The sequence below is a fragment of the Rhamphochromis sp. 'chilingali' genome (assembly GCF_963969265.1).
Source record: "Rhamphochromis sp. 'chilingali' genome assembly, chromosome: 2".
Classification (NCBI taxonomy): Eukaryota; Metazoa; Chordata; class Actinopteri; order Cichliformes; family Cichlidae; genus Rhamphochromis; species Rhamphochromis sp. 'chilingali'.
In genome coordinates, this window is record NC_137930.1 from 54,228,166 (window position 1) to 54,255,865 (window position 27,700).

At 41.7% G+C, this 27,700-nt stretch overlaps 1 protein-coding gene across 1 annotated transcript in view; it reads left to right on the forward strand.

The window, feature by feature from the left end:
• The window catches only part of tspan18b (tetraspanin 18b), a 35,784-nt gene extending 11,313 nt beyond the window's left edge, over positions 1-24,471 (forward strand). The window contains exons 2-9 of the mRNA XM_080875481.1: positions 8,486-8,569; positions 19,660-19,755; positions 20,829-21,023; positions 21,309-21,383; positions 21,969-22,067; positions 22,308-22,484; positions 23,149-23,232; positions 23,563-24,471. Coding sequence (XP_080731607.1) covers positions 8,567-8,569; positions 19,660-19,755; positions 20,829-21,023; positions 21,309-21,383; positions 21,969-22,067; positions 22,308-22,484; positions 23,149-23,232; positions 23,563-23,610 — 777 coding nt within the window. The 5' untranslated portion in view covers positions 8,486-8,566 and the 3' untranslated portion in view covers positions 23,611-24,471. The remainder of the gene's footprint in view (positions 1-8,485; positions 8,570-19,659; positions 19,756-20,828; positions 21,024-21,308; positions 21,384-21,968; positions 22,068-22,307; positions 22,485-23,148; positions 23,233-23,562) is intronic.
• The last annotated feature ends 3,229 nt before the right edge of the window (positions 24,472-27,700 follow it).

The following is a 27,700-nucleotide window of genomic DNA, read 5'->3' on the forward strand; positions in this document are numbered from 1 at the left end:
GGTGATATTTGGTGTTTCGTTTTTCCAAGCAGCAGGACTGTGGAAGTGAACTTTCTCACAAATGGCACTGGCTGTTTACATCTGGCTAATTTACTCTAAGATCAGCAGATTAAATCTCATTTCTCTGAGTGCTTTTTGTGTTTAGCCAAGCATGATTTCTCCTGACGTCTCCTCATCGTCAGGAGTCTCACTAGGTTCCCTCGGCCTATTGAAGGAATGTTTCTCAAAGCACTTCTGCATTTTCACGAGATTGGACCGTGGCAATAGTCCAGCTTCCATTCCCCCTCTTTTTCCACATTTCATTGCCTTCCTGGCTTCCTCTTTCATTCAGATATCTCTCAGCTTTGTCCGAGGAGAATCGAGCGTAGAGTGAACCGGTGTGGAAAGGTTTTTCAGTGAGCAGGAGTCTTACTCACACACTTTGTACTTATACTTTATCCAGGTTTCATCATTCGTCCGCTGCTCCAGTAATCCTCCCGCCATGAATCGCACCCTGCTCTCATGGTGATAAAATGATTTTTTTTTTTTCTGGCTCACGCTGAAACACACTTCCACGGTATTTGGCTATTAGCGCAGGCATATTTGACAGTGTGAGAGACAAAACGCATGTGTCGCTCTCAGTTGTGAGTTTGTCACAGCTTGTTACCTGCTGCTTGTTACCGCAGCTGCCACATACAGGCTGACATGGATGAGGAATTCTGAGGGATACAGGGTTCTTTGGCATATGTGCAGCTTTATGAGGAGTTCCCAGTGTGGAGCCTGTGTGCCGAGGAAATGATCCAGATGCAAAGCTTCTGGCTCTCATAACCCAGTGGGACACCTGCCTTACTGCTCCAGCCCTCTGCAAAGTCCACAAAAACGAAGGCTACCATCTTTCCTTGGAAGGAGGAGGAGTCATAACGTGCTGCTGCATATCAGGCATGTGGAGTATTTGTGTTGCTTGTATTGCATGTCTCTGGTTTAGGAGTTTCAATTTAAAGCCGTTGTTGAATTCACCTAAATGAAAACTCTTAACAGATTAAATGTTGAACTGGTTTTGCCGGGTGTGATTATTTTAAAAACCATGTTTAATTTTCCCAACATGCGTCTGATGGATGGAAAAAGCTGCTGGACAACCCGAATAAATGCCTCGGTGTTTGTCAGCCGCAGAAAACTGCCAAACCACGCTGTGATTAACTGGCTTATGCTGAAATGGCTAATGTTTTTCTTTATTTCTCAATAAATTGGGCTCAAAAGGTTTTGACATTCACATAATTTACTGCAAGATGAAACCAACATGTCACAGTCTTAATTGCAGGCAAATGTAAAAAATATTATAAACTTCAAGCATATTTCTTTTTTTTTATAAATATAGTAAACAAGGGGTTTTTGCTGTGTTTACAAACCTAAAGGAGAGCCAAAAATGTATGTATATTTATGTTATCTGGATTATTTTTGTTCACATTAAGCATCTCTTTGAGGTATGAAATCAAAATGACATCAGATCCTGGATATATATCAGGATGTCCTGCAGTCTTTCTCTGTGTGTGTTTGTACTTTTTCTTTAGTAATGCGACCCACATGTTTGCACGCTAATAAGCCCAACATGTGTTGTTATAGCCCAGCCTTTACAGCATTGTTCCCCTTGTTTGAACACAACAACAACTTGCAAACAGCGGTTTTAGAACTTAAAATACGCCGACAAAATAGTTTTTGTCAGTCGGTGCATCATCATCATCTTATTTCTGAAGTAGGAAGCTTCACTGGGGTGTGTTCACCAAGGTATGTAGTGAAAACCATTAAGAATTGGAACCAGATCTGATGCTGTAAGTACCAGGCAGTGATCCAGACATTGCTCCTTTTTGGGATTTATACGTTAGTTGTGCCAAAAGTTTTTGTTTTCATTCATGCGGCAGTGTGATGTACAAACTGTTACAAAGTGGCCATGGAGCAAATTCAGATTAACAAAAGCAAAACATCACTGGCTTGGCACAGCCTGTCAAGCGTATGGACGTTTCAGAAGAGGAAGGAGTCCAAGTCACTCCTCCTCCTGGTTTTAATCATGAAAATAAGTTTCATCTGGTCCCATTGCGCACATATTCTTGCTTCCACTTCTTGTGTCTCTTTTGCATTATGATGTTTACCGCTCATGACCCACTAAATAGAGTCATGAGCTTCAGCTGACAGAAAGGTCAAGGTGAGAAAGATCATATCCCATGGCAGCTAATCTCACAGGTACAGGATGTTTCTCTCTGCCATTTCTACATCTCTTCTCAGAGATGTAGGGAATCAGATCTTCACAGCTATACAAAAAACACTATTACCTCACGGTATTGCAGAAACATTTAAGTGAAGCCTAGAAATGGTTTCCAGATGTTTTGGTTTTTTTTTTTGTTTTGTTTTTTTTTAAAGTAGCTTGTTGGGTGTATAGGACAACAGTGGGCCAATATTTCTACAGCGTGCTTCGGGGGGAGTCAGGATATCATACGCTGTTGTACAAAATGTAGCTGATTCATAATATATTTCAGTCTCTTAGGTGCAGCAGATATCTGTATTTGTTCTATACATGCATAATACATCATTTTGTAAAACGGTCTTCTGTTTGCAGCATCGAGCCTGATCTGTATGTGCAGGCTGACTGACAAGCTGTCATTGCTATAGCTGTAAGTGACCAACAAAAAATAGGCTGTCAGTTACTCAGGAGACGCTGCCAAAAGTTCCATATTTTAAATTGTTAGTAAATGGTGTTCATTTTATGTTTTCAGAAGCTTTGGGTTTTGTTGCAAAGATTCAAAATATCAATGTGCAGACACTGCATTGAGCTTTAGGACCTTTAACTGGGATTGATAAATAAAACAACAATTAGTGATCGGAACCAGCTGAGAATGGTTTCCAAATGGTCTAATCCAGGGGTGCCCAATCCCGGTCCTCGAGAGCTACCGTCCTGCAGCTTTTAGATGCATCCCTACTCCAACACAGCTGAATCAAATGGTTTGATCTCTTCAGCATGCCATCATGTTTGGCAAGGGCCTGATAACAAGCCATTCATTTGATTCAGGTGTGTGGGAACAAGGATGCATCTAAAAGCTGCAGGACGGTAGCTCTCGAGGACCAGGATTGGGCACCCCTGGTCTAATCGATCAGAATCTATCAGAATCGTTTGCCTTCCAGCTAATCAATTCCTTTCATCAGTACGGGCATGCTGTTGTAAGACTTACATGCAGCAAAACAATGATATGAAACTTTTACAAACCTCAAACAAGCACTGTTTGTATGCTGTATATAGACTTGGAGATCACATAGATCAAAAAGGGACGGTAATCAAGAACTAAAAAGTAAACGGAATCAATAATGGGATTGGTATCAGTTGTATCAGTATACATCCCATGTTACAGCTCTACTAATGAAAAAAATGTCTACAATAGTCTGATCTAATAGTTTGAACTGAGCGCAGATCTGGCGTTGTTTCTTTTTGTGTACACGAAACACTTTATGAAAACTGTGCTAACTTCCTCTCTGTGCATGCAGCTTGGATTTTCTTCCAAATTCCTCTTAGATTTGAAGCTCCCTGAGCTCACTTCTGCACAGTTCTCAAGACTTACTGACTGAGGGATTTCTGTGGGTTGGAAAATGATTATCCTGTGGCTGTTCGACAGCTCGCACCTCTGGCGGTGAACAAACTGGATTTAGCAGCCTCAGCCCCCTCCCCCTTTGTGTATCTAGTAATGAACTCTTACCTTGGCTTGGAAGGGTGCACTGCTGCTATCCTTTCTGTGTTTTTGTAACCCTCACTAAAAAAACCTTCCTCTTAATTGTGTCCCATGGGTCCCGAGCTCTCAGTATTCACAGCCTTTCCTGTCCCTCTTACTGATCCTCCTCCTCTCCCAACCTTAGCCCCATCATCCCAATTCGACAGGTTTCCTCTTTAATCGCTTGACTTCAAAGCGGTATTTTGATGCCCCCTCCCCAGGCCCCTGGCTCCTCGGAGATAAGGAGAGGGCTAGACTTGGGGGCCTGGGAAGTAGGGTGAAAGTGTGGTGGTGCACAAAGCAGCTGGTTAAGTTAGACAGGCATGGGTTAAAGAAAATAAGTAGTTCAACTGCTTTTTTTTCATCACTTTGTCACAAGAGAGAAATTGCTGTTGTGTTTTTAGAGAAGCAAGTCGCACACCTGAAAGGCTCTGTGTAAGACATGTCTCGCTGTTCTTTGCAGAGGTGAGAGGTACAAGCTCCTGCCGGAAAAAACCTGGCGAATAGAGACGAGCCCTGGCTAATGTTTGCCACAGAGGTTGGACACAGTGTCATCTTTCATCCACATCAAAATAGCACCCTCCAAACACACTTCCAAGAGCTGCATTCTCATCAGGTTCCCATTTAGCTCAAAGCGATTAACACTGAGAAAACACAAGGCTTGCTTAATGAGTTCAGTCTGCATCTTTTAGCTGGAAAAATAGTGCACCCCAAATGCATGAATACGCTCTTGCCCCGCGTGTAACCTCCCCGGAGCACCTACTGTAGCGTGAGGAACAAAGAAGAATTGGGTTTGCTGTGGCCAGAGAGGAAAGGGTGAGTGATTAGCTGTTGGATGCCCTCTGATCAGTGCAGGGATTGTTTCTCCATCGTGCTGGTTTATCTTTGTCTCTGGTAGTTGACTCGCACTGTTAGATCAATAAATCCAGATGGAGTAAGGCGATAATTCTGCCTCAGCATTGCCCTCATTAAAGAGGACGCTCAGGAGATGTATAGCTGCCGGCAAGTGGCCTCCTTCTCATTTCTGTAATATTAGAGTTTGATGTATATGGCGAAAGATCACCAGGGAGGAATGACATCCAGAGCTGTAGATTTTTCCTTTAAGTGTCTTTATGAAAGTTGGATTTGAGCCGTAAACCGCCCCTTAGGTTATTATCTCCAAATTTGGAGTTCCTTGTAAAGCTCAGGGGTTTGCTCTTTGTCATCATTAGTGAGAAGTTGAGGTTAAACCCAATTATAATGTGTAGATGGAAATACTGTCTATTCCTGTACTGTTGTCCTTTCCACTTCCTTTCCTCAGAGGAAGTGCCACAGCTCAAACTGGGTGCTGTGCTCTGACTTCTGACATGTCACAAAAGGTTTCCTGCCTAACATGCAAATTGGCCTGTGCTTAAAAAAATGTTATTAAATCAACGTGTCTTGGATGAGCACAGAAAGTCATGCGTGTAATGTTAGATTATTAAAAATCAATGTGGTCGACTGTGTTCAGTGACTCAGCTGTGGTGAAGCCTCGCAGGCAGCTAGCAGCTACAGCTGTCAGTGCCACTCAAAGCTGTCAGGCCCTAATAACTCAAACATTTAGCATTAGTGAAGTTTGAATGGAATCGAAAATACTTTATTGTTGTTATACAAGTATACCGATGTTTAGACTGCCATCTCTCCTATGTTCACCGGGAAAAATGAACATAAATAGATTATTATTCAAGATGGAGTGGTTATATAGGGGTGCAAAGATAGTCCTGAAAGTTATTGTCAGTGCATGTTGTTCTAGTGTATGGGGGGGTTGGGTGGGGGTGATGAAGGCCATAGCTCGGGGGAAGCTCAGCTTGTGTGGGACTGTATTAATTTGTTTGTCTATCTGTTTGCCTGATGGCTGAAGTTCAAATCGAGGCTGACCGGAGGGGAAAGTGTCTGAATTGAGGCTTTTGCCTTCTTCAGACGGTTAGTGTAGACATCTCTGTGGTGTCATAGCTCCAACCCTACCACATGCTAGGCAGTCTTCACCAACAGTGTAGGTCCTTCTGCTCAGCAGCTGTGCAGCTTCTGCACCGCACCTTGATGCTGTTTGTGAGGATGCTTTCAAAGAGAGTTTCATTCAGCAGCAGCAGTTTTTGTGGGGGAGCTGTGCTTCAACTTGATGAGTTATTGAAAAGATGAACTCACCTTACAGTTCTTATGAAGGTGGGTATTAGTTATAGAGACCAAAAGCTTCTTTGTACAAAGCTATAGATGTGTCTTTTTCTTCTATAAAGTGATGCATTTTAACAGCGGACTCCATCTGGTTTGACTCACTTTTGAAATTGGCCTCAAGTGCCGATTGGAGGAACTGCAGATTTTGGCACTTTGTGGTGGGTTCATTGTTCAGTTCTTGAGGTTTCTGCATGTTTAAAAGAATCAATCTGGCATCACAGATGATGCAAGAGACAGAGAAGCTGACAAATGGCAGTAACATACGGAGGCTTTTGAGCATTTTTATTGAAGGCATTTGTCCTTATGCACACAAAAATCATCAATTTCGTTTTTAAAAAAAACAAAACAAAAAAAAGGAGGGAATAGAAGCTTGATATCCATAGTTCATAAGTACTCACTAAGTACTGGTGCTTCAACCAAAATGAATTTGTTCTAATTCCCTTTCAGCCCTTTCAGCGGTTATCTGCGTAAGCACTGACACTCAGAATGGCCATGGATATTAGACTGTATTGAGAAATGCCTGGAAAGGTGAGGGCAGTGTTTATATAAGGAGTATATTCTTACTGCATTATGATACTACAGTTTCCCCTGCTATCTCTATTGTGAGTGGTATTGAAGCACGTGATTTATCATGTGCTGATGGCTTGCACACAAGATAGATGTTGATGATGCAATAATATTGCCAGAGCCTGAAATAACAGCACAGACTAATCAATTAGTGGCTGCCTTGATGTTTAAACTGCCCACAGGGCTTCGGCGCTTAAATGTCAGTGACAAATTGGCAAGGGAGATTTCCTTTAAAAGGAAAGTCATCGAGCGGATGTAGATGAAACCTTTTCTCTAGTGTTGACTCGTTCTCTTTGTTGGACCCTCAGTGGCCTGGCCTTTCTAGTCCTCCCCTCGAGGTTTCGTCCTATTGTTGTGCTTTCTCAGCCGCCTGCGCTGATCTCTCTTCGCACCCCCCCCATAAGCGATTCATTGAGGCTCTGCGATCCTATTGGTGCTCCACTTTCCCATGGAAGGGTTTCCATGGAAACCAAAAAATAATGCAGACCCTCAACACTGTTGCTCTTCACTGGCTAATAACTCTCTAAACAGGGGTTCAAAAGAGACTGCCACTGCAACAGGCTTCATGGTAAAATCTGACCGCTCTGTACCTGATTACAAACCGTAATGACGAGAGTTACTTACATATATGCTGCTGTTTGTTATAATCTGCTGCAAAACTGAAAAGGATTACAGTGTTGCGTTACCTGGGGATCTCTGAGCTAAACCATATGGTGAATATTTTCTATAAGACTCACTCAACAAGGCTGCCCATGCATGCGTATCCACTGTAAGGATGTTAATGATTTCCTGAGCACGTGTACCTTGTATTGTCTGAGTTCAGGGTGCTTAGATAAGGGAGTGTATCATTCCAGTGCATCTCCCCACTTCTCAGATTTGTCCACTCTCCTCAGTCAGCCTTTGATTGCCTTTTCCAGATGCAATCAGCGCCTTCTATTCTATATGGGGCTGGCAACGTCAGTTAGGTTTTGTGTCCTGGTGAATCTGATGTCTGCTGGCAATATGGTGTGTCTGCGGGATGATGTGGCTGGCTCTATCAGCCAGAATACTCTTGGGATATTCTCCATCCCCGAGCCTCTGTCAGAATGAGAATACCCTGCCTGTATTTCACCATCTAATGTGGCAACAGCCGCTTGCCGTTCATGTCTTCGTAGGCAGCTCTCTCCATATTTGATGCGGTAGTTGTCAGTGCCAGTGCTTTCAAACTGGCTCCAAAGTACTGTCAGTCAAAACTGTGCTGCTGCCTATTTTTGTACATGGAGGCTGAAATACCACCAATTTAATTGGCTCTCATTGCGATATCATTATTTTCAGCTGGGAGACAGTTGTGGCAAAGCAGTTTAGAAACAGGAAAAAGTTTAAAGCATTTATGCTCATTAGACACACTCGGCTGGAGACGTATCTTACACTGACAGTTAAAGCCAGCAACGTGCGGTAAGAAAGCAAGGTATTCTACTTCCAGTGAATAATGCATGAGTTCAAATGCTCATCAAGGTCAAGTCGCAAACTGCATGAGGAGATTGTGGTGTGTTGGGTTTTCTAATAAAGGATAGTTAATTAGTGAGAAGATACACAGTTTCTAATACCTCGAGGCAGATATTAAAATTTTACCTGCCCAGAACTTTGGTCTGGGTTGCTGCGACTAAAGGCAGTGCATTTTCCTGTTCTGTCCCTGTTTAATTTTGCCTTCCAGCAGAGAAGTGGAAAAATTCACACAGAGAAAACACTGTTACAGTCCTAGATTGGAGCACTGCGGGGAGCGAGCGCTTCATACATAATAAATGCAAACTCGGTCATTTTAAGTGTCCTAGAATTTTATTTTCTGTGTTTTTTCTGTTTTTTTTTTTTCCAAGCTCTCGCTCTTTTACTCTGCTCAGATGACTTACGTGCACCAAGACAAATGTACCACTTTTCTTTCTCTTCGCCGCTGCTTCACTGTTCATTCATCTCATTACCTCAGTCTTGACCTGTGCTCCTTCTGCTGTGCTTCTCTCCAACAGCCCATGAAAACAGGAGAGGAGAGAAAAGCGAGAGAAGTCATCAGCTTCACCTGAACGAAGACGAGGAACAAGCAGATACACATGGTACGGTAGTGTTTTATCTGCTAAAGCGGCACACGCGCAGTTTTTCATTTTCACCTTATATTTATGTGTTTCCTTTACATTTTCCTCAGTATATGTCTGGAACGTGGGGGTGTTTTCATGAATAATTTCTAGCAAATCCAACAATAATTCCACTTCAACACACTTAAAATTGTTTGAGAGGCGCTGCATAAAGAGGTTGTTGACAGACTCTTTTCAGTAAGATGCTGACAGCACAGGCGCAAAACCATTGTTATCGCCGACAGGAGGCACAGTGCTAGAGCAAGAACCTGTGTGTGTGTGTGTGTGTGTGTGTGTGTGTGTGTGTGTGTGTGTGTGTGTGTGTGTGTGTGTGTGTGTGTGTGTGTGTGTGTGTGTGTGTGTGTGTGTGTGTGTGTGTGTGAGAAGCCGGTCCTGCAAAGAGGCAGACGTGCTTTTGTCCCTTTGCTATCATAGCAGTCTTGCACTGGTCTTTGTTAGTCCCTGATTTGCATTGGCATTTGTAGCATTAGTATTCCAGACACAGCAGAGCAGCAGACACGTATGGATTGAAAGGTTAAAGGGGATGTTAGACCCAGACACATCAGCTGCAGTCAGTCATACATGGAAGCATAAAAAGCATCCAGTGAAGCAAATAATATGTGCTACATGTGCAAGTGACATGTAAGATCATGAGCAAAGTCGAGCTGTTTTCAGTTACATAAGTATTGATTTTAAACTTTTCATTTTAGTTTATTGCAACGTGTGTGTTAATGCTCAAGCTGTCACTTGTTGGGTGCCCTTCAGGCGCCTTACGGTCAAGCCACACTGTGCATGAATCTAATAAACCTGGCAATGACATCAGGTTTGTTGGATGTAGACTGTGCAGTGATAATGGCTGCTGAACTGGAGGCTATGACACGCACAGTTGCAACTCCTGCTCTTTCTTTCTTTCCATGCTATGACCATCTTGGAATTTTCCCAAGCTATCTTTGGTTGCAAGATCATTACCACCTTTGAACTTCTCTATGGCTATGATCGGACTGCAAATCTAACGGTCCTTTTATGGTTTTCGTATTATTGCCCTTGCGGATGGCGGCATGTGCCAAAAGTGGCACCATAGCTGTTTGATTTTCTTTTTTTTGTGAGCTGATGTGCAGCCGGCATGGTTGGGTTGAAGATGGAAGGGTGTGATTGTATTGGTCTTTACCGCCATGCAGCAGCTTGAAAAGCTCAAACACTTGGGAGAAAACTTTGAAGAAATCTCTGATCGCTTTGCTTCCTCTTTCGACTTCTTCTGCTGTTATACCAACACTGATGCAGAGGTTTTTTGTAAGTGGCAAGGATGTGTTATTCAGGAGATGATAACAGCAAATCTGGTGCTTTTTAACTAATAGTATAAAATGGTTTGAGTGATAGTGGCTCTGTAGTGTAGTGGTTAACGCATTCACTTAACACAAGCAAAAGTTTAGGTTTGACTCCAGCCCAATCTGGACAATACGAGTAACAGATTTCAGAGTGAACTCTAAACTGACGTGTATGTGCAGCAAAAACTATTAAAATGTTATTTTATAGATGTAAACAAGAATAAACAAAATAGAAACCAGCAGTAACGGTTTCATTTGTAAGTCTTCTGTGCCGTAAGTGCCAGAAAATGTTCTCTAATTTGATTTTCATAAGGAAGAGGATTTTGACATCGGCTTTTTTGTGGCACAGTAGCTGCTACCTGTATACAGAGCTTTGTGTGGATATGGAGTTGCAGCAAAGAGGGGTGGGATGGTGAATCTGCTTCATGGAAATAATGTTATGTAAAATTGAGCATATAAAGGACCGCTTTAGCCCACGAGATGCTCTGCTGCACTCTGCTCTGATGAGTCATGTGAATTCGGATTCGACCGTTACAGATGAGGTTCATTTGCAAAGATTTAAGATCTAAATTTGATTTAGAATCATACATGAAGAGTTCAGCTTTTATATATGAGGAGTCACACCTTGATGCATGCTCAGTTGTTCAGCTAAGGAAATACAGGAAAGTGGATTTTGTTCATCTGGGCGTTGTTTTCAGTGGGAGTAATGTTTTGTCACTCATTCGAGTCACTCCCTTATAGTGGAGGAACTGCTGGTTTGATTGATCTAAGAAACAAACATTCACATTAATAAATAAACTTAAAGGAGGAAAAAATACAAGCCAGGATATAAGATTTAAACATCCAGTCTAGACTGGCTTCCTGGTTTCACTTATAAACATGTCTTCCTCTTTTATTTTTATTTTTTTATTTCAACATTGTTGGGTGGGGTCACTTTCAGTTTTACCTTGAACCAGCTTTATATTTGAGTTTCTTTTCTTTTCAGTTTTTTTTTTTAACTTTAGTTTTACTTTTACCGCAGGACAGCAATTGAAAGAGACAAATCCAGGACAAGGATATAGAAGACTCAAAAGAACAGCGCAAATAGGAAAACAATGAATGGAAAAGGGGGATTGTGGGGATAGAAAAATGAGTGTAATGCAAATTGTGCGAGGATCTGCTGTTTGAGTGGGTTCAATCATGTTCCCCCAGTGATCAAATAAAAGATGGGACAAAATAAATGATAATGTCTGTGAAGGTTCTCAGTCATCCAGGTCATCGTAGTCAAAGGAGCTTGCAAAGAAAAGCGTCTGGACTTCTTTAAGTTACTTGAAGACGTTTCACCTCTCATCCGAGAAGCTTCTTCAGTTCTAAGGTCAAATGGTGGAGGCCAGGTTTCACAATGAACTCACCCAAAACTCTGGCTTATTGGAACCCACACCCAGTTTCACACCTTGGCTCAGGCGATTAGAGGATCATCAGGGGGTCCTTTTGTCCCTCTGTGGGGGGTTACTCCCACTAGGTTTATATCTGGGTCTCCCCACCATTTGACTTTAGAACTGAAGAAGCTTCTCAGATGAGAGGTGAAACGTCTTCAAGTAACTTAAAGAAGTCCAGACGCTTTTCTTTGCAAGCTCCTTTGACAATAAATGCTAATAGTAACAATAATTTCAGCAATAACAACAATCCTTGTCTTCCTGTATTCTGTAAAGTATGCATGTATAAACCAATATACCAACCCATGCACATACAGTAGCAGGAGCTGACTCACAGGCATGTAGACACTCCGGACCTAAACTAGTACCACCTCATAATTGTCTTAACAAATCTGATAAAACTGACGACGTCTAAAGACATTTAATGTATAAACCTTTAATGATGGATACATGCACAATGATCTAAAATGAAATAGTCTTCTTCTGCTTCTCTATTATTTCGGAGTTTCTTTCCCTGAAGTCTGGTTTTTAAACTTTCAGTTAGTTTAATCAAAATGTAAGGTGTGTTTAAAGCTAGTTTAATTTTCTAGTTAAGTTTCTGCTTCCAATAATCTCTGTGATGTTTGCTCGATCCTTATAGTTATTATGTGATGCCATCTGAGGTCTGATTTGAGCTTTCACTTGAGGATTTTTTTTTTTTTTTTAAATAAGGAAATGTGGTGGAATTAAAAGCTCATTTTCAACAATCTCACCACAAACATTAATCTAGTTCTTATCTACCCTGGAATGAAAGGCGAGCTTTAGCTCCTCCTTTACAGTTCAGTATTTAAAGACAAAATCGCGATCCACTGAGATCCAAACAAACTGGAATAATCTTTTAATTTCTCTGATACATTCAGTATTGCTAACATGCTTTTGGTTTACTTACATCAACTTGTTTTGCAGTGGGGCCTCAAATATACAGTATGCCGTTATCTCTTTTATCTGCGGCTTCCACAAAAACACAAACGTTCACATGCTTTATCCTCAAGGCTTTGTTTTGATCTTTGCATTGCACTGAAACCCCAGCCTGTAACACAAAGTAGGTTACACTGTTGTTTTTTGATTTGGTTTTTTTGCTATTTTTCTTTTTCATTTTGTTGAACTTTTGCCAAGTGCGTGATATTTGTGTGTGCACGCCACACACAAGAATCATCAGTAAGTGATAAAACAGCTTTTAGGCTTTCCACACGGGGGAACTAGCTGTATTCAAACTAGCATATGGCCTTGCAACAGGGTGTGAGTGATTGCTCATTAGACAAATGGCTGGCCAAGCTGTCCCCCCCCCCGTTGTAAAGTGCTCTGCTCTGCTCCCCTTTGTTTTCGAACAGGAACTCGAGCTAAGTGGAGATGCCAAACAGTCCTCTGCAGACAAAGGCCACTCTCACCCCATATCCGGGTTGCCGTAGAGACCAGAGTCTTTTTTTGGAAATGTTCCAGCACGTGATTTAGGAAATCCTTCTGTTTTGAAAGATGTGTATCGTTTGCTTAAGAAATAAGATTTTTTAATTTTTCATGGTTTTGTTTTTTGGGGTTTTTCAGCCTGGATTTAGTGATGTTTGGTGACTTGCGTGTATTTTGTGTTCCTTTGTCTTTTTTTCCCCAGTGTCCTGTTCTTGTTTAGTGCCCTGAGGCTAAAAGTGTTGTCTTTCCTGAAATAGTCCATTGTTTACTTCTGCAAAGGCCATCTGTGATGATATGGACATCCGACAGAGACAACAACCTCGTATTCAGTGGCGTTTAAAACAATATTCAGTGTTAAGAAAATAATTGTTTAATTGTTTCTTGCCTGAGGGTCAAATGGTGGTCAGGGGAGTGCTGGTGAAATTATTGACTGGATTTTTCCAAGTTTTTGTTAAACGCGGAACTGATATCGATTCTTCTCCCTGTGACTCCGATATATAAGAAGGAGACTGAGAAACTTGTGGAATAACCCACAGAAGTAGACAGTGCAGTGATATAATTCCCTCAGTTGTTCGCTCAGTAATTTTAGACCATTTAGTTTTGAATTGAGTTATAACTCATTTTTGTGGAAAGCCCCAAAGGCAATGTGTCATTCTCTAAAAACGTGGGAAAAGCCTTAGCCGAGTCCTAACAGCCGGCAGCACCGAAGTGTTTATGTGTTCATTGTGTGCTGTTACCACATGCCCTCACTACCAGGCAACCAGTGGACTAAGCATTGGAGCTCTAGGGGATCAATGCATCATTGACCATGTGCCCGGGCCTGGTATCGATCCATCCTCACGCAGCCAGTTTGTATCTTCGCTCAGCCAGATAGAGGTACCGAGACGATTAAGTGAAAGCCTCTGCTATGAGCGATCTCACACACAGCAGGGTTCAATAGAAGTCAAAATCTGCTCATCACTCAATCACATGTCCTCTGCTCAAGATAACTATCGAGAAGTTATTAGCGCTCTTCCCCCTCCCCCGTCCAGTAGTTCTAATCTAAGGAGCTGGAGAGTCGATTTCGCTGTAGGACTCGGAGCAACTGTTACTACTGAACTAACAGCTGGATGTGTGCCCAGTTGGGATGTCAGGAATGTAGCCTGCAGCAGTGTTGACAACACATGGTCAGTCTGTTTCTTAGTGTTCATTCTGGGAGTTTTCCTCTTGTTAATCAGCCTGGTTTTCAGGAGTGTGTCAGCTGCCTGGTCAGAGGACTGCTTCCTTCTGGGGTTCACATAGTGTCATTTCAAACTGAGTAGGCTAGGAACTGAAATCTGAACTGGAAAAATAGAAGAATTTGACTTTAGATGAAAATTAACTGATTGAAATGCATATTGTGTGTATGTAGTCTTTTAGTTCATTGCCTTAATAATGTTTTTGTACCTATTCTGAACTTTTATGCCTCTGCGTGGCTGTGGCTCAGGAGGTGGAGCAGGTCACCTACTAATTGAAAGATTGGTGGTTCAATCCTTGGCTGCTACAGCCTGCATGCCAAATTATCCTTGGGCAAGATGCTGAACCCAGAGTTGCTCTCTGATGCGTTAATCGGAGTTTGAGTGTGTGTGAATGTTAGATAGGGGGAAGAAAAAAGGGGGCTTGTTTAAATATGGGTGAGTGAGGCATGTTGTAAAAAGATTTTTGAGTAGGTTGGGGGGGGTTGCATAAAAACTTAACCAAAATGAGAGAACCCTACTCTGGAAACGTAATGGAATTAAAGTGAACTGAAAACCAATAATAATAAAATGAAAAAAAACAAACGTGAAAAATACCAAAGTAGCCTGTCTGCACCAGTTACAGTACTGGAGTATAACTCTTTTGTAGTCCCAGCACAAATTGAATGAAATTATAAAGGGTTTTGCACGACTGAACCAGTTCATCATAAACTGTCCACTTTTGGAGGGGAGCAAACTAGCATTCCCTGTAATGTGCAGAAGCTGATGATATTCTGTGTGTACTCTGAAAACTCATTAAGCTAAACTTGCCTGAGGAAAGACAAGTTAAAATACCTACCTGAGCATCTAACCAGCATTAGGACCTTTGCTTTAGCTTGCCCGGCTCAGTGTCTGCACTCCTCTCTGTGTGAGAGCTACACCCACACACGCACACACTGCGAGCTGCCTTTGAGCTACTTTTGTACACTTTCTCCGTGTGGTTGTTTGCTGTTGTCTGAAAACTGTATGCCCTCTAAAGTATACAGTGCTATTGCTGTTTAGCATTCTGTGCACTTCAAAGCTCCTCCGTGTGACAGCAGAGCCCAGGGCTCATTCTCTCCTAATTGGAGGTTCATTAAGGACTTGGTGCGCCTCACGGGAACCCATTTCATTGCCAGAGGAGCCTGTCTTTATTCGGATTTGGGGGTGTTTACTTGCTGTGGCTGATCTAGGAAGTCATGGAGAAATATGAAAATGGGTTTTTAATTGAGATAAAGGCTGATGTGGCATGTGTGTGGTCCCCTAGTGTCATTGTCAGAGGGTATTAGCGCATGCACGGAGAGCTTAGACTGGCATGCAGTTGATGACAAAACACACCTGCTCCAGCTGCATCGGGGAGCCTGGGAACGAATGTGTCCTCCCCAGGGTTCAATTACAGGTGATCACTTAGAGGGTCAATGATATTTAAAGGGGTCAAGATACAACCCATAAAATCTCGAGAGGATTTCAGTATTAATGATTGTTTTTAATGCAGGATCATGCTCAAGATGAAGTGAACTTGCTGGTTATGTGAGGGTGGAGGATGGCGACAGTTTGACGAGGAGCAGACACAGAGTGTCCTTGTAATTCTGATCCTTTTGTCCAGGGCAGCCGCTGGGGGAGCAAGGGAATATGGACTGGTTTCATTAATCCTGCTGAAAGTGACATCTTCAAGGAGAATCACCCACGGGTGTGCTATTTATATGTGGAGTACTTTCAATCTAGTCTGTGTCTTCCTTATCTTTTAATTACAGCGGGTTGACACCACCATAATGGTTGATCGTGTAGGTGCCGACTGAACAGACTTTTGGTTTTATGAGTTAGGAATGGGAAAAAAAAGAAAAGGTCTATTCCTCACGCTTCCATTGAGACAAATATAGGTCGGATCAGTTTGTCCTCATTAGAGAGCTCTTGCTTCTTTTGGTAGTGTGAGGTTGATGCTTTTAGGATCAGTTCACATCAATTCACCATCAAACTCATCTGTGCCAATTTCCATAGCCTAAGCTGACTGTGGATCAGTTTTCACCAGGAGTAAACAATGGGTTCTTAGCGCCGCATGACATTTTATGATGTCAGTTACAGGAGATGGAGACAGATTTGGCATTTGCTGGATACCTCGGGGCGAAGACTGTCGCTTAGCTTGTCAGATTGAGGACATACAGTATTTCCTGCATGTTTAAAGAAAAAATCCAGCACATTGTGTAGTTGTAGCAGTGCAGTACTCCTCACTGTTTTTGTGTATGCATGTGTGGCATGTTTATTTATAATAGATTTTAGCCAGTACAGCGTGTTTTCTTGACACATCGCTAGCATTGCTCAGCGGCACACCTGAGGAGGACCAGCCTTTAACCTAGTAGCAATTTTTCAAAAGTGATATAAGCCTGCAGCTCCTGGGGTGTGAACCATGTTTTTCCTTGTCTACATCATATACACTGCAGAATATTCAGAGAAAGCCTTAGTGGTCTGATCTCTGCGACTGGCCAGTGATCGATGAGGACCTGCGATCCCACAGGAGTCATGGGAAAGACCGGTTTGTTTACTCTGCACTTTCTCCGGGGTCTCAGTGGCACTTTGATTTATACCATGCTGCTTTTCAACCATAGGCTTGTTATTTGGAGCCTGTCTGGGCCCTTACACTATAACCCATTTCATTCTTAAATATTCAATGCATTTTTATGCACAGAAGAAAATTGGCTTCAGATCTGACAGTCAGCTTGACCCTGAAATGGGAGCAAAGAGCAAAAGGGTGAAGCTGGAAAAGAAATCGGACATTTTGTTTAGAGAATAAGAAGTGAGCTGTGCCCTGAGAGGTTTTCCAGCCGGCCCCTTCCTCCTCCTCCTCCCCTCCTATTCATTCAACCTCTTCATCCCCTGCCTCAATAAATACAGTTTGCACCCTTCATAAGGGCCCAGAATTGACAGGCTCGAGCTGGAGGGATAGGAATGGACCTTTTCTGATGCTTTTCTATGAGACTGTAATGTATGCAAATCTCAGTTAAGACCTCCTGTGCCCTCATTAGACCTTTCTGGGGCTTAGGAAAGGGAGGGGTTAATTAAAACCCATCTCAGACAATGAATCTGTTGGTTGCTCTCAGAGTACCACTAGAAGGGTAATCAATACCTAAGCATATTATTATGATTTACAGAAAGTGTTTAACCATAGGTCTAAATCAATTTCCTGGGTCCAAAGAGGAAAGCGGTAAAGGGGAACAAACAGAAGCATAAGCCCTCTGGCTGGTGAGGAGAGGAAAAGGTCTTTTTTTGTAGGGTAGCTTCTTCTCACAGCAGACAAAGAATGCCGTCATATCTTTAGTACTGTTTAATTTTATTGTCACGGCAACTTATGAGAGTTAACAATGCAATGGGGGGAAGAAAAAATAAGCTTTTCATGAGGCTCGCAGAATGAAAAACAAACCAGTGTTAGTGCGCTGTAATAATAGAAAAACAGATTAGAAAAAGATATCAGTTCTGCCTTAATTATTCACACGCTTCCTTTTCTTCTGTGGGAAATAATTGCTCCAGCAGCTCAAAACTGCTTGTGCCTAGGCAGGGCTTTGTGCTGGGCTATGGTTTATCATACCTGAAAGCCAACATTTGTGAGTCTGCTGTGTGCAGCACAGGGATGAAAGGGTCAAGGCGGAATGAGATTTGAGCGACAGCCGAGGGTCTTCAAAGATGGACGGGAATCAAGCCCGGTGTTGATCACAACAGAGGTTTCACTCCTGCCTGAGAAGCAGAGAGAGATCACCCAGAGGAGTCCTTTGACATCACATCAAGCAAAGGAAAGCTTGCCTACACGTTATGAAATTACAGCTGATGGATGTTCTGCAAGTACGGATAAAAGAAGTGCGAAGAAGGCATTTAAAGATTTTCTTTTTTTTCAATTTGCAGGTGCAGTGTGTAGCTGTGTAAACCTATTTACCATTCCTCTGAGAAATCGTTTTTTAATCCGCTTGTTAGCCAGCCTCAATCCTGGCTATCACTATGGGAGAGCAAATTAATAATCAGAAAGTACAAAGCAAAGAGTGCCAATTCATTTCTGCCAAATAATTAATTTTCTTCCTTCACTGAGACTGCAATTACAGCTGCCCCACAGATTGTTTTCATTTCAGTTTGTGCAGAATATGTAGATATGAGTCCTTACACAGTCCCCAGTAGGGCTGTTCCATATAACGACCGGATGACGATATAAAAACGTCTATCGTTTCATTTTATGCTATGGTTTGTTTCGTGGTGTCGCAAAATAAACAGTTTACGGCAATATCTTTTCATCGTTTTGATGGTCACTGTAGTGGTTATATTAATTTCTTAAAGTTCTTTCTCTTATATTTAATATAACCACACTAGGGATGGACAAGCGCCTGTTTTTATGCGTTGTCGTTAGCAACAACGATGGTAAAACCATCGCATGTCCGCTTGTTTATTTTCCGCATAAACCTTTCACACTAAAGCTCAAGATCCTGTTGAGACTTTTCAAAATAAACTTACCCACGTGAAAGACTATGTGGAGTGCTTACTGTTGAGAAGCAAAAAAGAGCCGTCAGGTGCTAAAAAATAAACATTAGACTCAAACGTTAGAACAGGCTTTTCCCCGCAGCACCCTGTGTAATAAATACTCACAAAGAAAACGGCGGCTGTTACAACTTATGTCTAAAATGTATCGTTTCATGCATCGGTTAAAACACTTGACTCCAGGTACACAACGCCCAGCTGGAAACACTTCACTCAAGTCGAGCTGCCCGAGATTCACAGAATTTACAGAAAATGTTAAAGTTTTGTGATTTATATTGTTATCGGATGATAAATGTCTTATATCGAGATATGAGATTTTGGTCATATCGCACAGCCCTAGTCCCTAGCTCACAAAGGCTGAGGGAGAAATCTTTTCATCTGCAGCTTGAAAGGTTAAACATTTGCTTCAGCGAGGGCACGCTGCATTTTTAGGTGTACTGGGACATGGATTTTTAGACACCCCACCCCACATACACACTGTCGCCCCAGTGTTGTCTGCTAATGCAGGAGAGGTGTTCTTCATTAACCAGGAGTGCTTCTAGGATGGGTCTTCATCAAGCAAAGTGTGTTTGTGTCAGATGGAGGGGTGGCTGATGGGAGCACAAGGCCTCTCATTACATTAAGAAGAAGAAGAAGTTCCATAGCAAAGGCCATCTCTTGTCGGCTAATGAACATGGAACCCCTGTCAGGACTCATTTCCTTAAAATGCTTCAGAGATGGACGTCCCCTCCAGTCGCACTAACATAGGGTTGCCATTTTTCCGGAGACAGGAGGAGCTGACAGACGGCTAAGTTTGAGAGCACGCTAAAATGAGATGTGTCAGATAGGTTGACATTGTGCTGCCTAATCTCGTAGTTGCTTGGGGATTTCCAGGACTATAGCTGGGGACAATGCACCTAAAGGGATAATATGAGGATTTTCATCTGAAATTGGACCAAATCAGCTGACAGGCGTGCGTGTGTGTGCTGTGTGTTTGACTGACAGAACTCATTAAGAATGTGAGCAGGTTCTGGCAGAGCATCCTTTTCTTGGCAGTTTCAGCCTAATGCTTATCCAGGGTGCAGGAAAGTGGGGAATACTGTGAGCATTTGGCAGGAGTCATTAAGTGGCACGTTTTATGTTGTGTTTAATGTCTTTTCTTTTAGGGGCAGGGAGAGGCTTCAGCACGGGGGACAACCATGGAGGGGGACTGTCTCAGCTGCATCAAGTACCTCATGTTTGTCTTCAATTTCCTCATCTTTGTGAGTATTTTTTTTTTTCATTTCTTTCTCAAAGACACTTAATCTGGCCGTCTCTGAAGTTTGTGTCAATCTAATGATTTAAGAAGGGCTTCTGCGTGCTCCCTGCCTGACTGACTAATGGAGCCACATTTGCATTTCATTAGATGAGGCAATCTTGATTCTATCAAATTCTCTTTTGATTAAATTTTAGTGTGCTGACACACATCTGAGGCACATTGTGCCATGTGGAGTTTGTGACTGGCACCTGAGTTTATCGGTCTTGATCAGACAATCAAGGGTAATCCTGTTAGTCTGAAGCCGTAAAGCGGGGGAGGGTCAGAGTAAGAAGGTTTGTCTCTTTTCCTGCTTTATTAAGCACAACCAAACCATTTAGTCTCTGTTTAGATGAGGTTGCTCAAGGCTGGGGTAATAATGCAACCAGCAGAGCAAAGAATGAACTTGACTGTCGGCATCACTGTAACAACTACTTTTCACAGCTTTCTTTTTTTTATTATTATTTTTTTAAGTGTGTCTATCTAAGGCCGTTTCACACTCGTGTAACTCAGCAGCATTTCTTTTAAAGCCCAGTGCCTTGAAAATGGCTGCTTCTTCTCCTCGTACCACAGAGTGGCTATCATTTGCACAAACCCCAGGTGACAGGAAGAAGGGGATTGGGGTAAAAATGTTGGAAGCTCAGATCTATTCCCCCTGACTCAATATCTTCTTTTCTTAATCACATGAGTCACCCCACAGTGGCTGCAGAGAGGATTTTATTAAAGGGAGGATGGGAAAGGATGGAAGCTCATTGCATTTCTTTAGCAGGTGGGGAGGCTGGGAGGAGTAGTTCAAGGGGGTAGATTTATCCACCCTTACCCCCACTGAGGTACTGTGGCTCTGTAGATACCCAGCCTTTTATTTTAGCTTTACCTCCAACCTCTGTGGTATTTGCATAGCTAACAGTGGAGAAAAAAAGTCACCGTATGACCTCTGGTTGAATCTTTTGAGTTGCTGGGGATACAAAGCTACTATATCTTCTGAATTGTCGATTTCTATTTTGTCTAAGTAATGTACTCTTTGCCTTTTGTCGTTATCAGCTGGGGGGCTCTTTCCTCCTTGGAGTGGGAGTGTGGGTACTGGTGGACCCCACAGGGTTCAGGGAAATCGTAGCAACCAACCCCCTGCTATTCACCGGTGTCTACATCATCCTTGGTATGGGAGGCATGCTCTTTCTCCTCGGCTTCCTGGGCTGCTGTGGAGCCATCCGTGAAAACAAGTGTCTGCTCCTCTTTGTGAGTTGGCTGACAAAGTCGAAACATAGCTGTGTTACCACTCGCTCGTGTGTGTGTGTGTGTTGATTATTCCCTCTGTCAGTCTTGAAACAGAAAGCCAAAAGAGCAAAATGATTTTGTATGCTGTCTTTGTGCTGAGTGAAGTGAGCACCACCAAAATGCGATTTTTCACTTTCCTTTCTTTTTCTTTTTTAAACACATGAACATGTACTTTTTTGTCTTCACTCTCATCTGCCTTGTCATACTCTTTCTGACCCTTTCCTTTTTCCTTTTGTCTTACTGCAGTTCTTCATGCTCATCCTCCTGATCTTCTTAGCAGAGCTGGCTGCTGCCATCCTAGCCTTCATATTCCGGGAGCATGTAAGTTTCTTAAAAAGTTCACCCCACCTTTGATCACAAGTCTGCAGTTGGGCTGAGTGTCAAAACGCAAGGGCTCAGATTCTTACTTTTTGTACTTCCGGACCTGACAGCTGCTAATTTAAATCATGATTCTGAAAATTTCTTTTGACGGTGTTCAGGTATTGCACAAGTGTTTGTATTTATAGCATTGCATTCCTATAACAATGTTGTGCTTGTGATGCACAGTTAAAAATTGGGATCAAATTCTATTCAGCAACCAGAGATGCACTCTAATTCTCCATGTCAAAACCTGTTTGGTACATTACTCATTAGGCGTGTGACCACAAAGATTTGGCCTAATCTAGCCTCGAGTCTGTAGCCCCAAACACATATGAGGAGCAGATTGCTGGTGAGCTCACTTCTTTGTAACTCCACACCACTAGATTTTGCCGTAGCACCACCAGATTTCCCTGAGAAGACTTTAATGTGTTAAGTTAGCGCAGTCCCCTAATATAAATGACACTCAGCCCAACCCAGAATTCAGTGAAATCATTCGAAGTAACCGATGTTATCTGTGTGACGCTAACATGTGCGCCTTCGCTTTAGCTGACCAGAGAGTACTTCACCAAAGAGCTGAAGAAACATTATCAGGGCTACAATAACAGCGACGTCTTCACCTCCACATGGAACGCCATCATGACTACAGTAAGACCACCGCACACATGGCAGAGAGCTGACGTAATGCAGCTTTTACCGACTCACCCTTTCCACCAAACAGTCTGTGGAAACGTTAAGGTTAACAGCCAGGGCTATATTTTATAGATAAATCCGAGACATTTAGGTCAATATTCATGCTGGATTGCAGCACGCACACAGTGGACCACAGGCCAGTGCGCAAATGGGCGCTTAACAATAAGGGCTTCTTCTTCTTCTCCTTCCTCTCAGTTTGACTGCTGTGGGGTGAACAGCCCAGAGGATTTTAAGGAAAGCATGTTCAGGATGATGAACCAAAATCATGTGGTGCCAGAAGCCTGCTGCCAGCGTGCCACTCAGACTGCCGAGTCAGCCTATACCAGCCAGGAGCAGTGCTTATCGGGCAATATGATGTTCCGTAATAATAAGGTAACTTTTCACATCCACCATGTCAAGACCTCTCTCTCTCTCTCGCTCTCGCTCTCTCTCTCGCTCTCTCTCTCACTTTCACTTCCTTCTTCTAAACCTCCTCAAGGCTTAATTAGAGCTGAAGACGGTTGAGGGGTGACATCCAGGGACTAGCTGACTCCTCCATGGCTGATTAGTGCTTTTCTGTGTTTTGGGTGTCACAGAAGACCATCTTACTGTGTGGTAGAGCACAGAGACAACAGCGCTATGTATGTGTGTGGATGTGTGCGTGTGTTTTGTGTGAGATATATACACACGCACACACACACACGTGCATGCCCACATCCCTGCTCACATGGCTTCCATGTGCACAAAGGAAGCCTTGAGTGTAATTACAGTGAAAGCTGATAGGAAGAGCTTTTTTACTGCAGTCTCCACCTGTTGTTTTTCAGCCCATTAGAACAATGAGAGATATCCACCGTGTGTGCCTCGCTCTGTTCATTCACACAAAGAGCTCTCATTAAAAGCCAGTGAGGCTGGAGGCCCTCCTTCCCACTCATTCAGTCAGGCCTTTGTTCAGACTCTCACTCAGTTGAAGCTGTGATGTTACTTTAATTGTCTCTGTAATTCTGCAAGTTTATAGCCTATTGATTCTCTGCTGAGTGTCACGTCTTTGTGTCCACAGGGTTGTTACTCTGCAGTAGTTGACTACTTCGAATTGTACATCTATGTGGCTGGAGCCCTGGCCATAGTGGTGCTAACCATAGAGGTATGAGCAAGTTTTAAAATATGCAACCTTTTTTTTTTTTTTTTTTTTTTTTTTTTTTTTTTTTGGCCTCCAGTGTATTCTGAATATTCATTTTAGAAAATTTGCAAGGCTGCTTTAACCCAAGGCTATTTGCCTGAATATGCCAGTGTTATGCTTTTTGAATAGCAACATCGCCACCTTGTGCTAAAATTCAGTATCACAGAACATAGTGGTTTTTAAAATGAGGTGAATATTGGACAGTACAGTGTATTTATTTCTATTAACAATTTGGGAGGGAGGGATTTTCTGTATGTGTGCTCATTATTTCTTTTTCGTTCCCTCTTTCCTCAGCTTTTTGCCATGGTTTTTGCAATGTGTCTCTTCAGGGGAATCCAGTAGAGCTGCTCCATCCACAAACTTCTTTTTTTTTTCTCTAAAAAACAAAAAGGGAATTCAGGAGAAAAGAAGAAAAAAAAAATGGACATTTGTAAATTTTGTGGATCTCTTTTTCTATTGGCTAATTGGTAGAAAAACAAACTCTTGTACTTCACAGCTGGACTTTTGAGGTACTGGGTGATTTAAAAAAATATACAAACACACACACAGACATAGAGAGACACACATTGCATTGAGACTAGACTAGAGAGAAAACTGATGTTTAAAAAAAAAGAAAAGAAAAAAAAGATTTGTGTGGAAAGGGTAATTTGTGGACCAGGTCTTGAGCAGATTGGGTGTAAAGTGGACCGGGGATGAGGACCAGGTGAAGCCTGAGCAGAAGGCACTGCACTGACTTTTGGATGAAGAATATTTATATTAAGTAAAGTTGGCTTGACTGTAAAAATGAAAAATGTGTTTCTTGTAAACTCTGGCTGTTATCCTTTCCCCTTTCATACTGTATAATGTAATAACCTCCCTTCCTCCACATGCCTTTTTTACAGCCACACTTCTTCAATGCTGTATTATATAAGCTCTGTTTATTTGTGTGTGTGTGTGTGTGTGTGTGTGTGTGTGTGTGTGTGTGTGTGTGTGTGTACTGAATGCTCTTTATGAATGTGTATGAGCCTATTTGTATGCATGTGAGCTTGTGGCTCTCCGTGATCTCTCCCAAGCTTCAAAGCCAACTACTCTAATTCTTTTTTTCCTGTTTGTATGGTGATGTTTTATTGCATTAGTGGTTATATGTGGTTCTTGGTGGTGAAATGTGTATGCCTTTGTATTAGATTCTTGAAAAGTAAGTTACATAAATGGCATTTTACCTGACCCTTCCCGTGTGTTTTCTCAAGCTGGTTGCACAATTTCACACCATTTTCGTTTTCTTTTTTTAAATGAAAGCTCGACCCAGTTTATAAAGACACTGGTAAGTAATGATATTGCATCACAGGATAATTAAAAACAAGTGTTTGTTAAAAGATTATTGCTTATCAAGTCTAGATCACTAACTAGCTTAACTTTTAAGAGCTTATGTCACATTTATGATCATTTATAGGATACATGTGACTGTTACACATTTCCCACATGAAATTATTCTTCTGTGCTACTGAAGTCTGGAAACAAAGAAGGGGTTTTATTTGCTGAATAGCCAAACCATAAGAAAATGCCATTAGCCTTTAGTGTCCATATATATTTATATGACTCCGGGTGTAGCTTTTGTAACGAAATCAATCTCAACCATATTGCTGGAGTGCATTGATTTTATTTGCAAAAAAAAGTAAAGGTATTGATTAGAAATGCCTGTGGACATTGATCTATTGCAGCAGCCTCAGAAAATGGCAGAAGAATACATCAAAGGAAAAAAAGGGGAGGCATGCAATGCAACAAAAAAGCATGGTAGGGATGAAAATGAAACCCTTCATTTGTGGAATTTGCATTAGTATTCAGAGCAAAGAAACCGATGGAAATTGAAAAGACACAAAACTGTTTAACATGGGTAAAAATGAAGGTTAGTTCCTACATACATGAATTTTCACTTGTTTTGCCATCCTATTTTTTATTATTTATTTATTTAAATGTGGTCTTTTTTTCATCTTCTTTTTTTACTGCATACCTTTTTGCATACTCCCTCCAAACAGCGTGCATGACAAAGCCTACTAAAAACCCAAGTATGGCTTTGTTTGACATTTAGTAACAAATCCACATTTTCAGCAAAATGTAGCCATTTGGAGGGGAAAACACAAGATCATAGCAACTGGTAAGTGATATCCAAAGAGAAGCAAAAATGCTTATTCTGTAACATAAATATTTTTAGAGTAGTGCTTGCAACCTCATTCCTGCTGTGTGTTGCTTGTTAGCTTGCTATAGTGTTTGAGGGTTGTGCTACTAACAGTTAATCTTTCTATTTGCATATGCAAGCAAACCGATTGTGCAAAGTACATAGGCTGTATTTTGTGGCTTGTAAATGCTGGTTCCCACAGACTTTGTGCAGAAGACAGATGGCGCTGAGAGAATCCTGAATTTATGGAAGAATTCTGTAACAGCAATTTAATGTTGAAGTCAACTTGAAAGGGTTCACATTGTAGAACATTTCTGAGAGGTGGACATAACTTAATCGTTTGAAAAGCGAGGTGATGCCTGTAAAGTCTTCAGTCTCTCTTACAGCCAGCAGAGGGCGACGCCTCTGGTTACAACAAGAAATCTCTGGGAAAACAACCCTTTGGCTCCTTTGATTGATGATCTCAGTATTTATTTATTTATTTATTTATTAACCTTTATTTAACCAGGAAGATCCCATTGAGATTAAAAACCTCTTTTTCAAGGGAGACCTGGCCAAGATAGGCAGCAGCAGATGTCTCACAGTTACAGAAATTACTCAAACACAGGCAGCAACAACACACATGCAACAATAAGTGAACGAATACAAATAAAATAAAAATAAAATTCAATAAAATTCAAATAAAATAAAAAGTCAGTTAAAATGACAATCAATCTAATTGAAACAGTTGCATGTTATGGACTTGGCCTCAAGGATTCGTAGTTTAGATTTAAAATCACTTAATGAAATGAATTCAGTCATTTTCCATTCCTTCTGCAGTTTGTTCCAGGCCGAGGGTGCTAAATGGACAAAAGCTCTTTTACCAAGTTCAGTTCGGGCAAATGGAACAGAAAGCAACAAGTAACCATGCGGACGAAGAGAATACCGACCAGCATGTTTCATTACAAGCAGGGAACATATATAAGAAGGCAGCAACCCAAGTATCGCCTTATATATAAAACTGTATAAATGAGAGTTCCTCCGACTTACCAAAGCAGGCCATCCTACCTGAGAGTATAACTCACAGTGGTGAGTCTGAAATTTACAGTTGGTGATGAACCTCAGAGAAGCATGATACACAGAATCAACCATTCGAAGACATTGAGCAGAAGCATTCATATATAGAATATCACCATAATCCAGCACAGGCAAGAATGTTGCAGCAACAAGCCGCTTCTTTGTATTAAAAGAGAAACACAACTTATTTTGAAAATAAAATCTCAGTTTTAACTTCAGGTTTCTCACAAGATTCTCTACATGTGGTTTGAAGGTAAGCGAGTCATCAATTAAGATTTCCAGATATTTATAGGTGTGAACCAACTCTATTTTATTACCTTCAAGAGTGGTTACTGATGGGATTGTTTGGGCTCGTCTCCTTGATTTAGAAAACAACATGAGCTTTGTTTTGTCTGCATTGAGAACAAGTTTAAGCTGATGTAATGAGTGCTGGACAGCAGAAAAGGCTTTCTGCAAGGAGTCGATGGATTGGACAAGAGTTGAACCACAGCTGTAAATAACTGTATCATCAGCATAGAAGTGCAAGTTTGCATCTGGCACATGTAGACTAAGATTGTTTACGTAAATGATAAATAGAAGGGGACCTAATACAGAACCCTGTGGCACTCCGCTGTGCACTGTAACAAAGTCAGAACATAGACCGTCAGATTTAATGCACTGAGTCCTGTTACTGAGGTAGTTTGAGAACCATGCCACTGCTCTCTCAGAGAGTCCTGACTGGAAGAGTCTAAGTTTTAAAATACAATGATCAACAGTGTCAAATGCTTTTGACAAATCAATAAAAAGGGATGCACAGTGTTGTTTTTTATCAAGTGCAATAGTAATATCATTTACCACTCTAATTGCAGCTGTGATAGTACTGTGATTCTTCCTAAAGCCTGATTGATATTCAGATAAAATGGCATTGATGTGCAAAAACTCCTTTAACTGCTCACACACAAGAGCTTCAAGAACTTTGGCCAGCACAGATAGATTAGATATTGGTCTGTAATTAGTTAACACTGCTGGGTCGCCCCCTTTTAATAGAGGAACAACAAAAGCTGATTTCCATACTGAGGGAATTTTATTCGTATCCAGTGTGAGGTTGAAAAGTGTTGTGAGAGGCTCTACTACAAAATCAGCTGCCAGTTTCAAGAAGTAAGGATCTAGTAAGTCTGGCCCTGGAGATTTTCTAGGATCTAACAGTTTAAGAGCTTTACAGACCTCCTGCACAGAGAAAGGAAC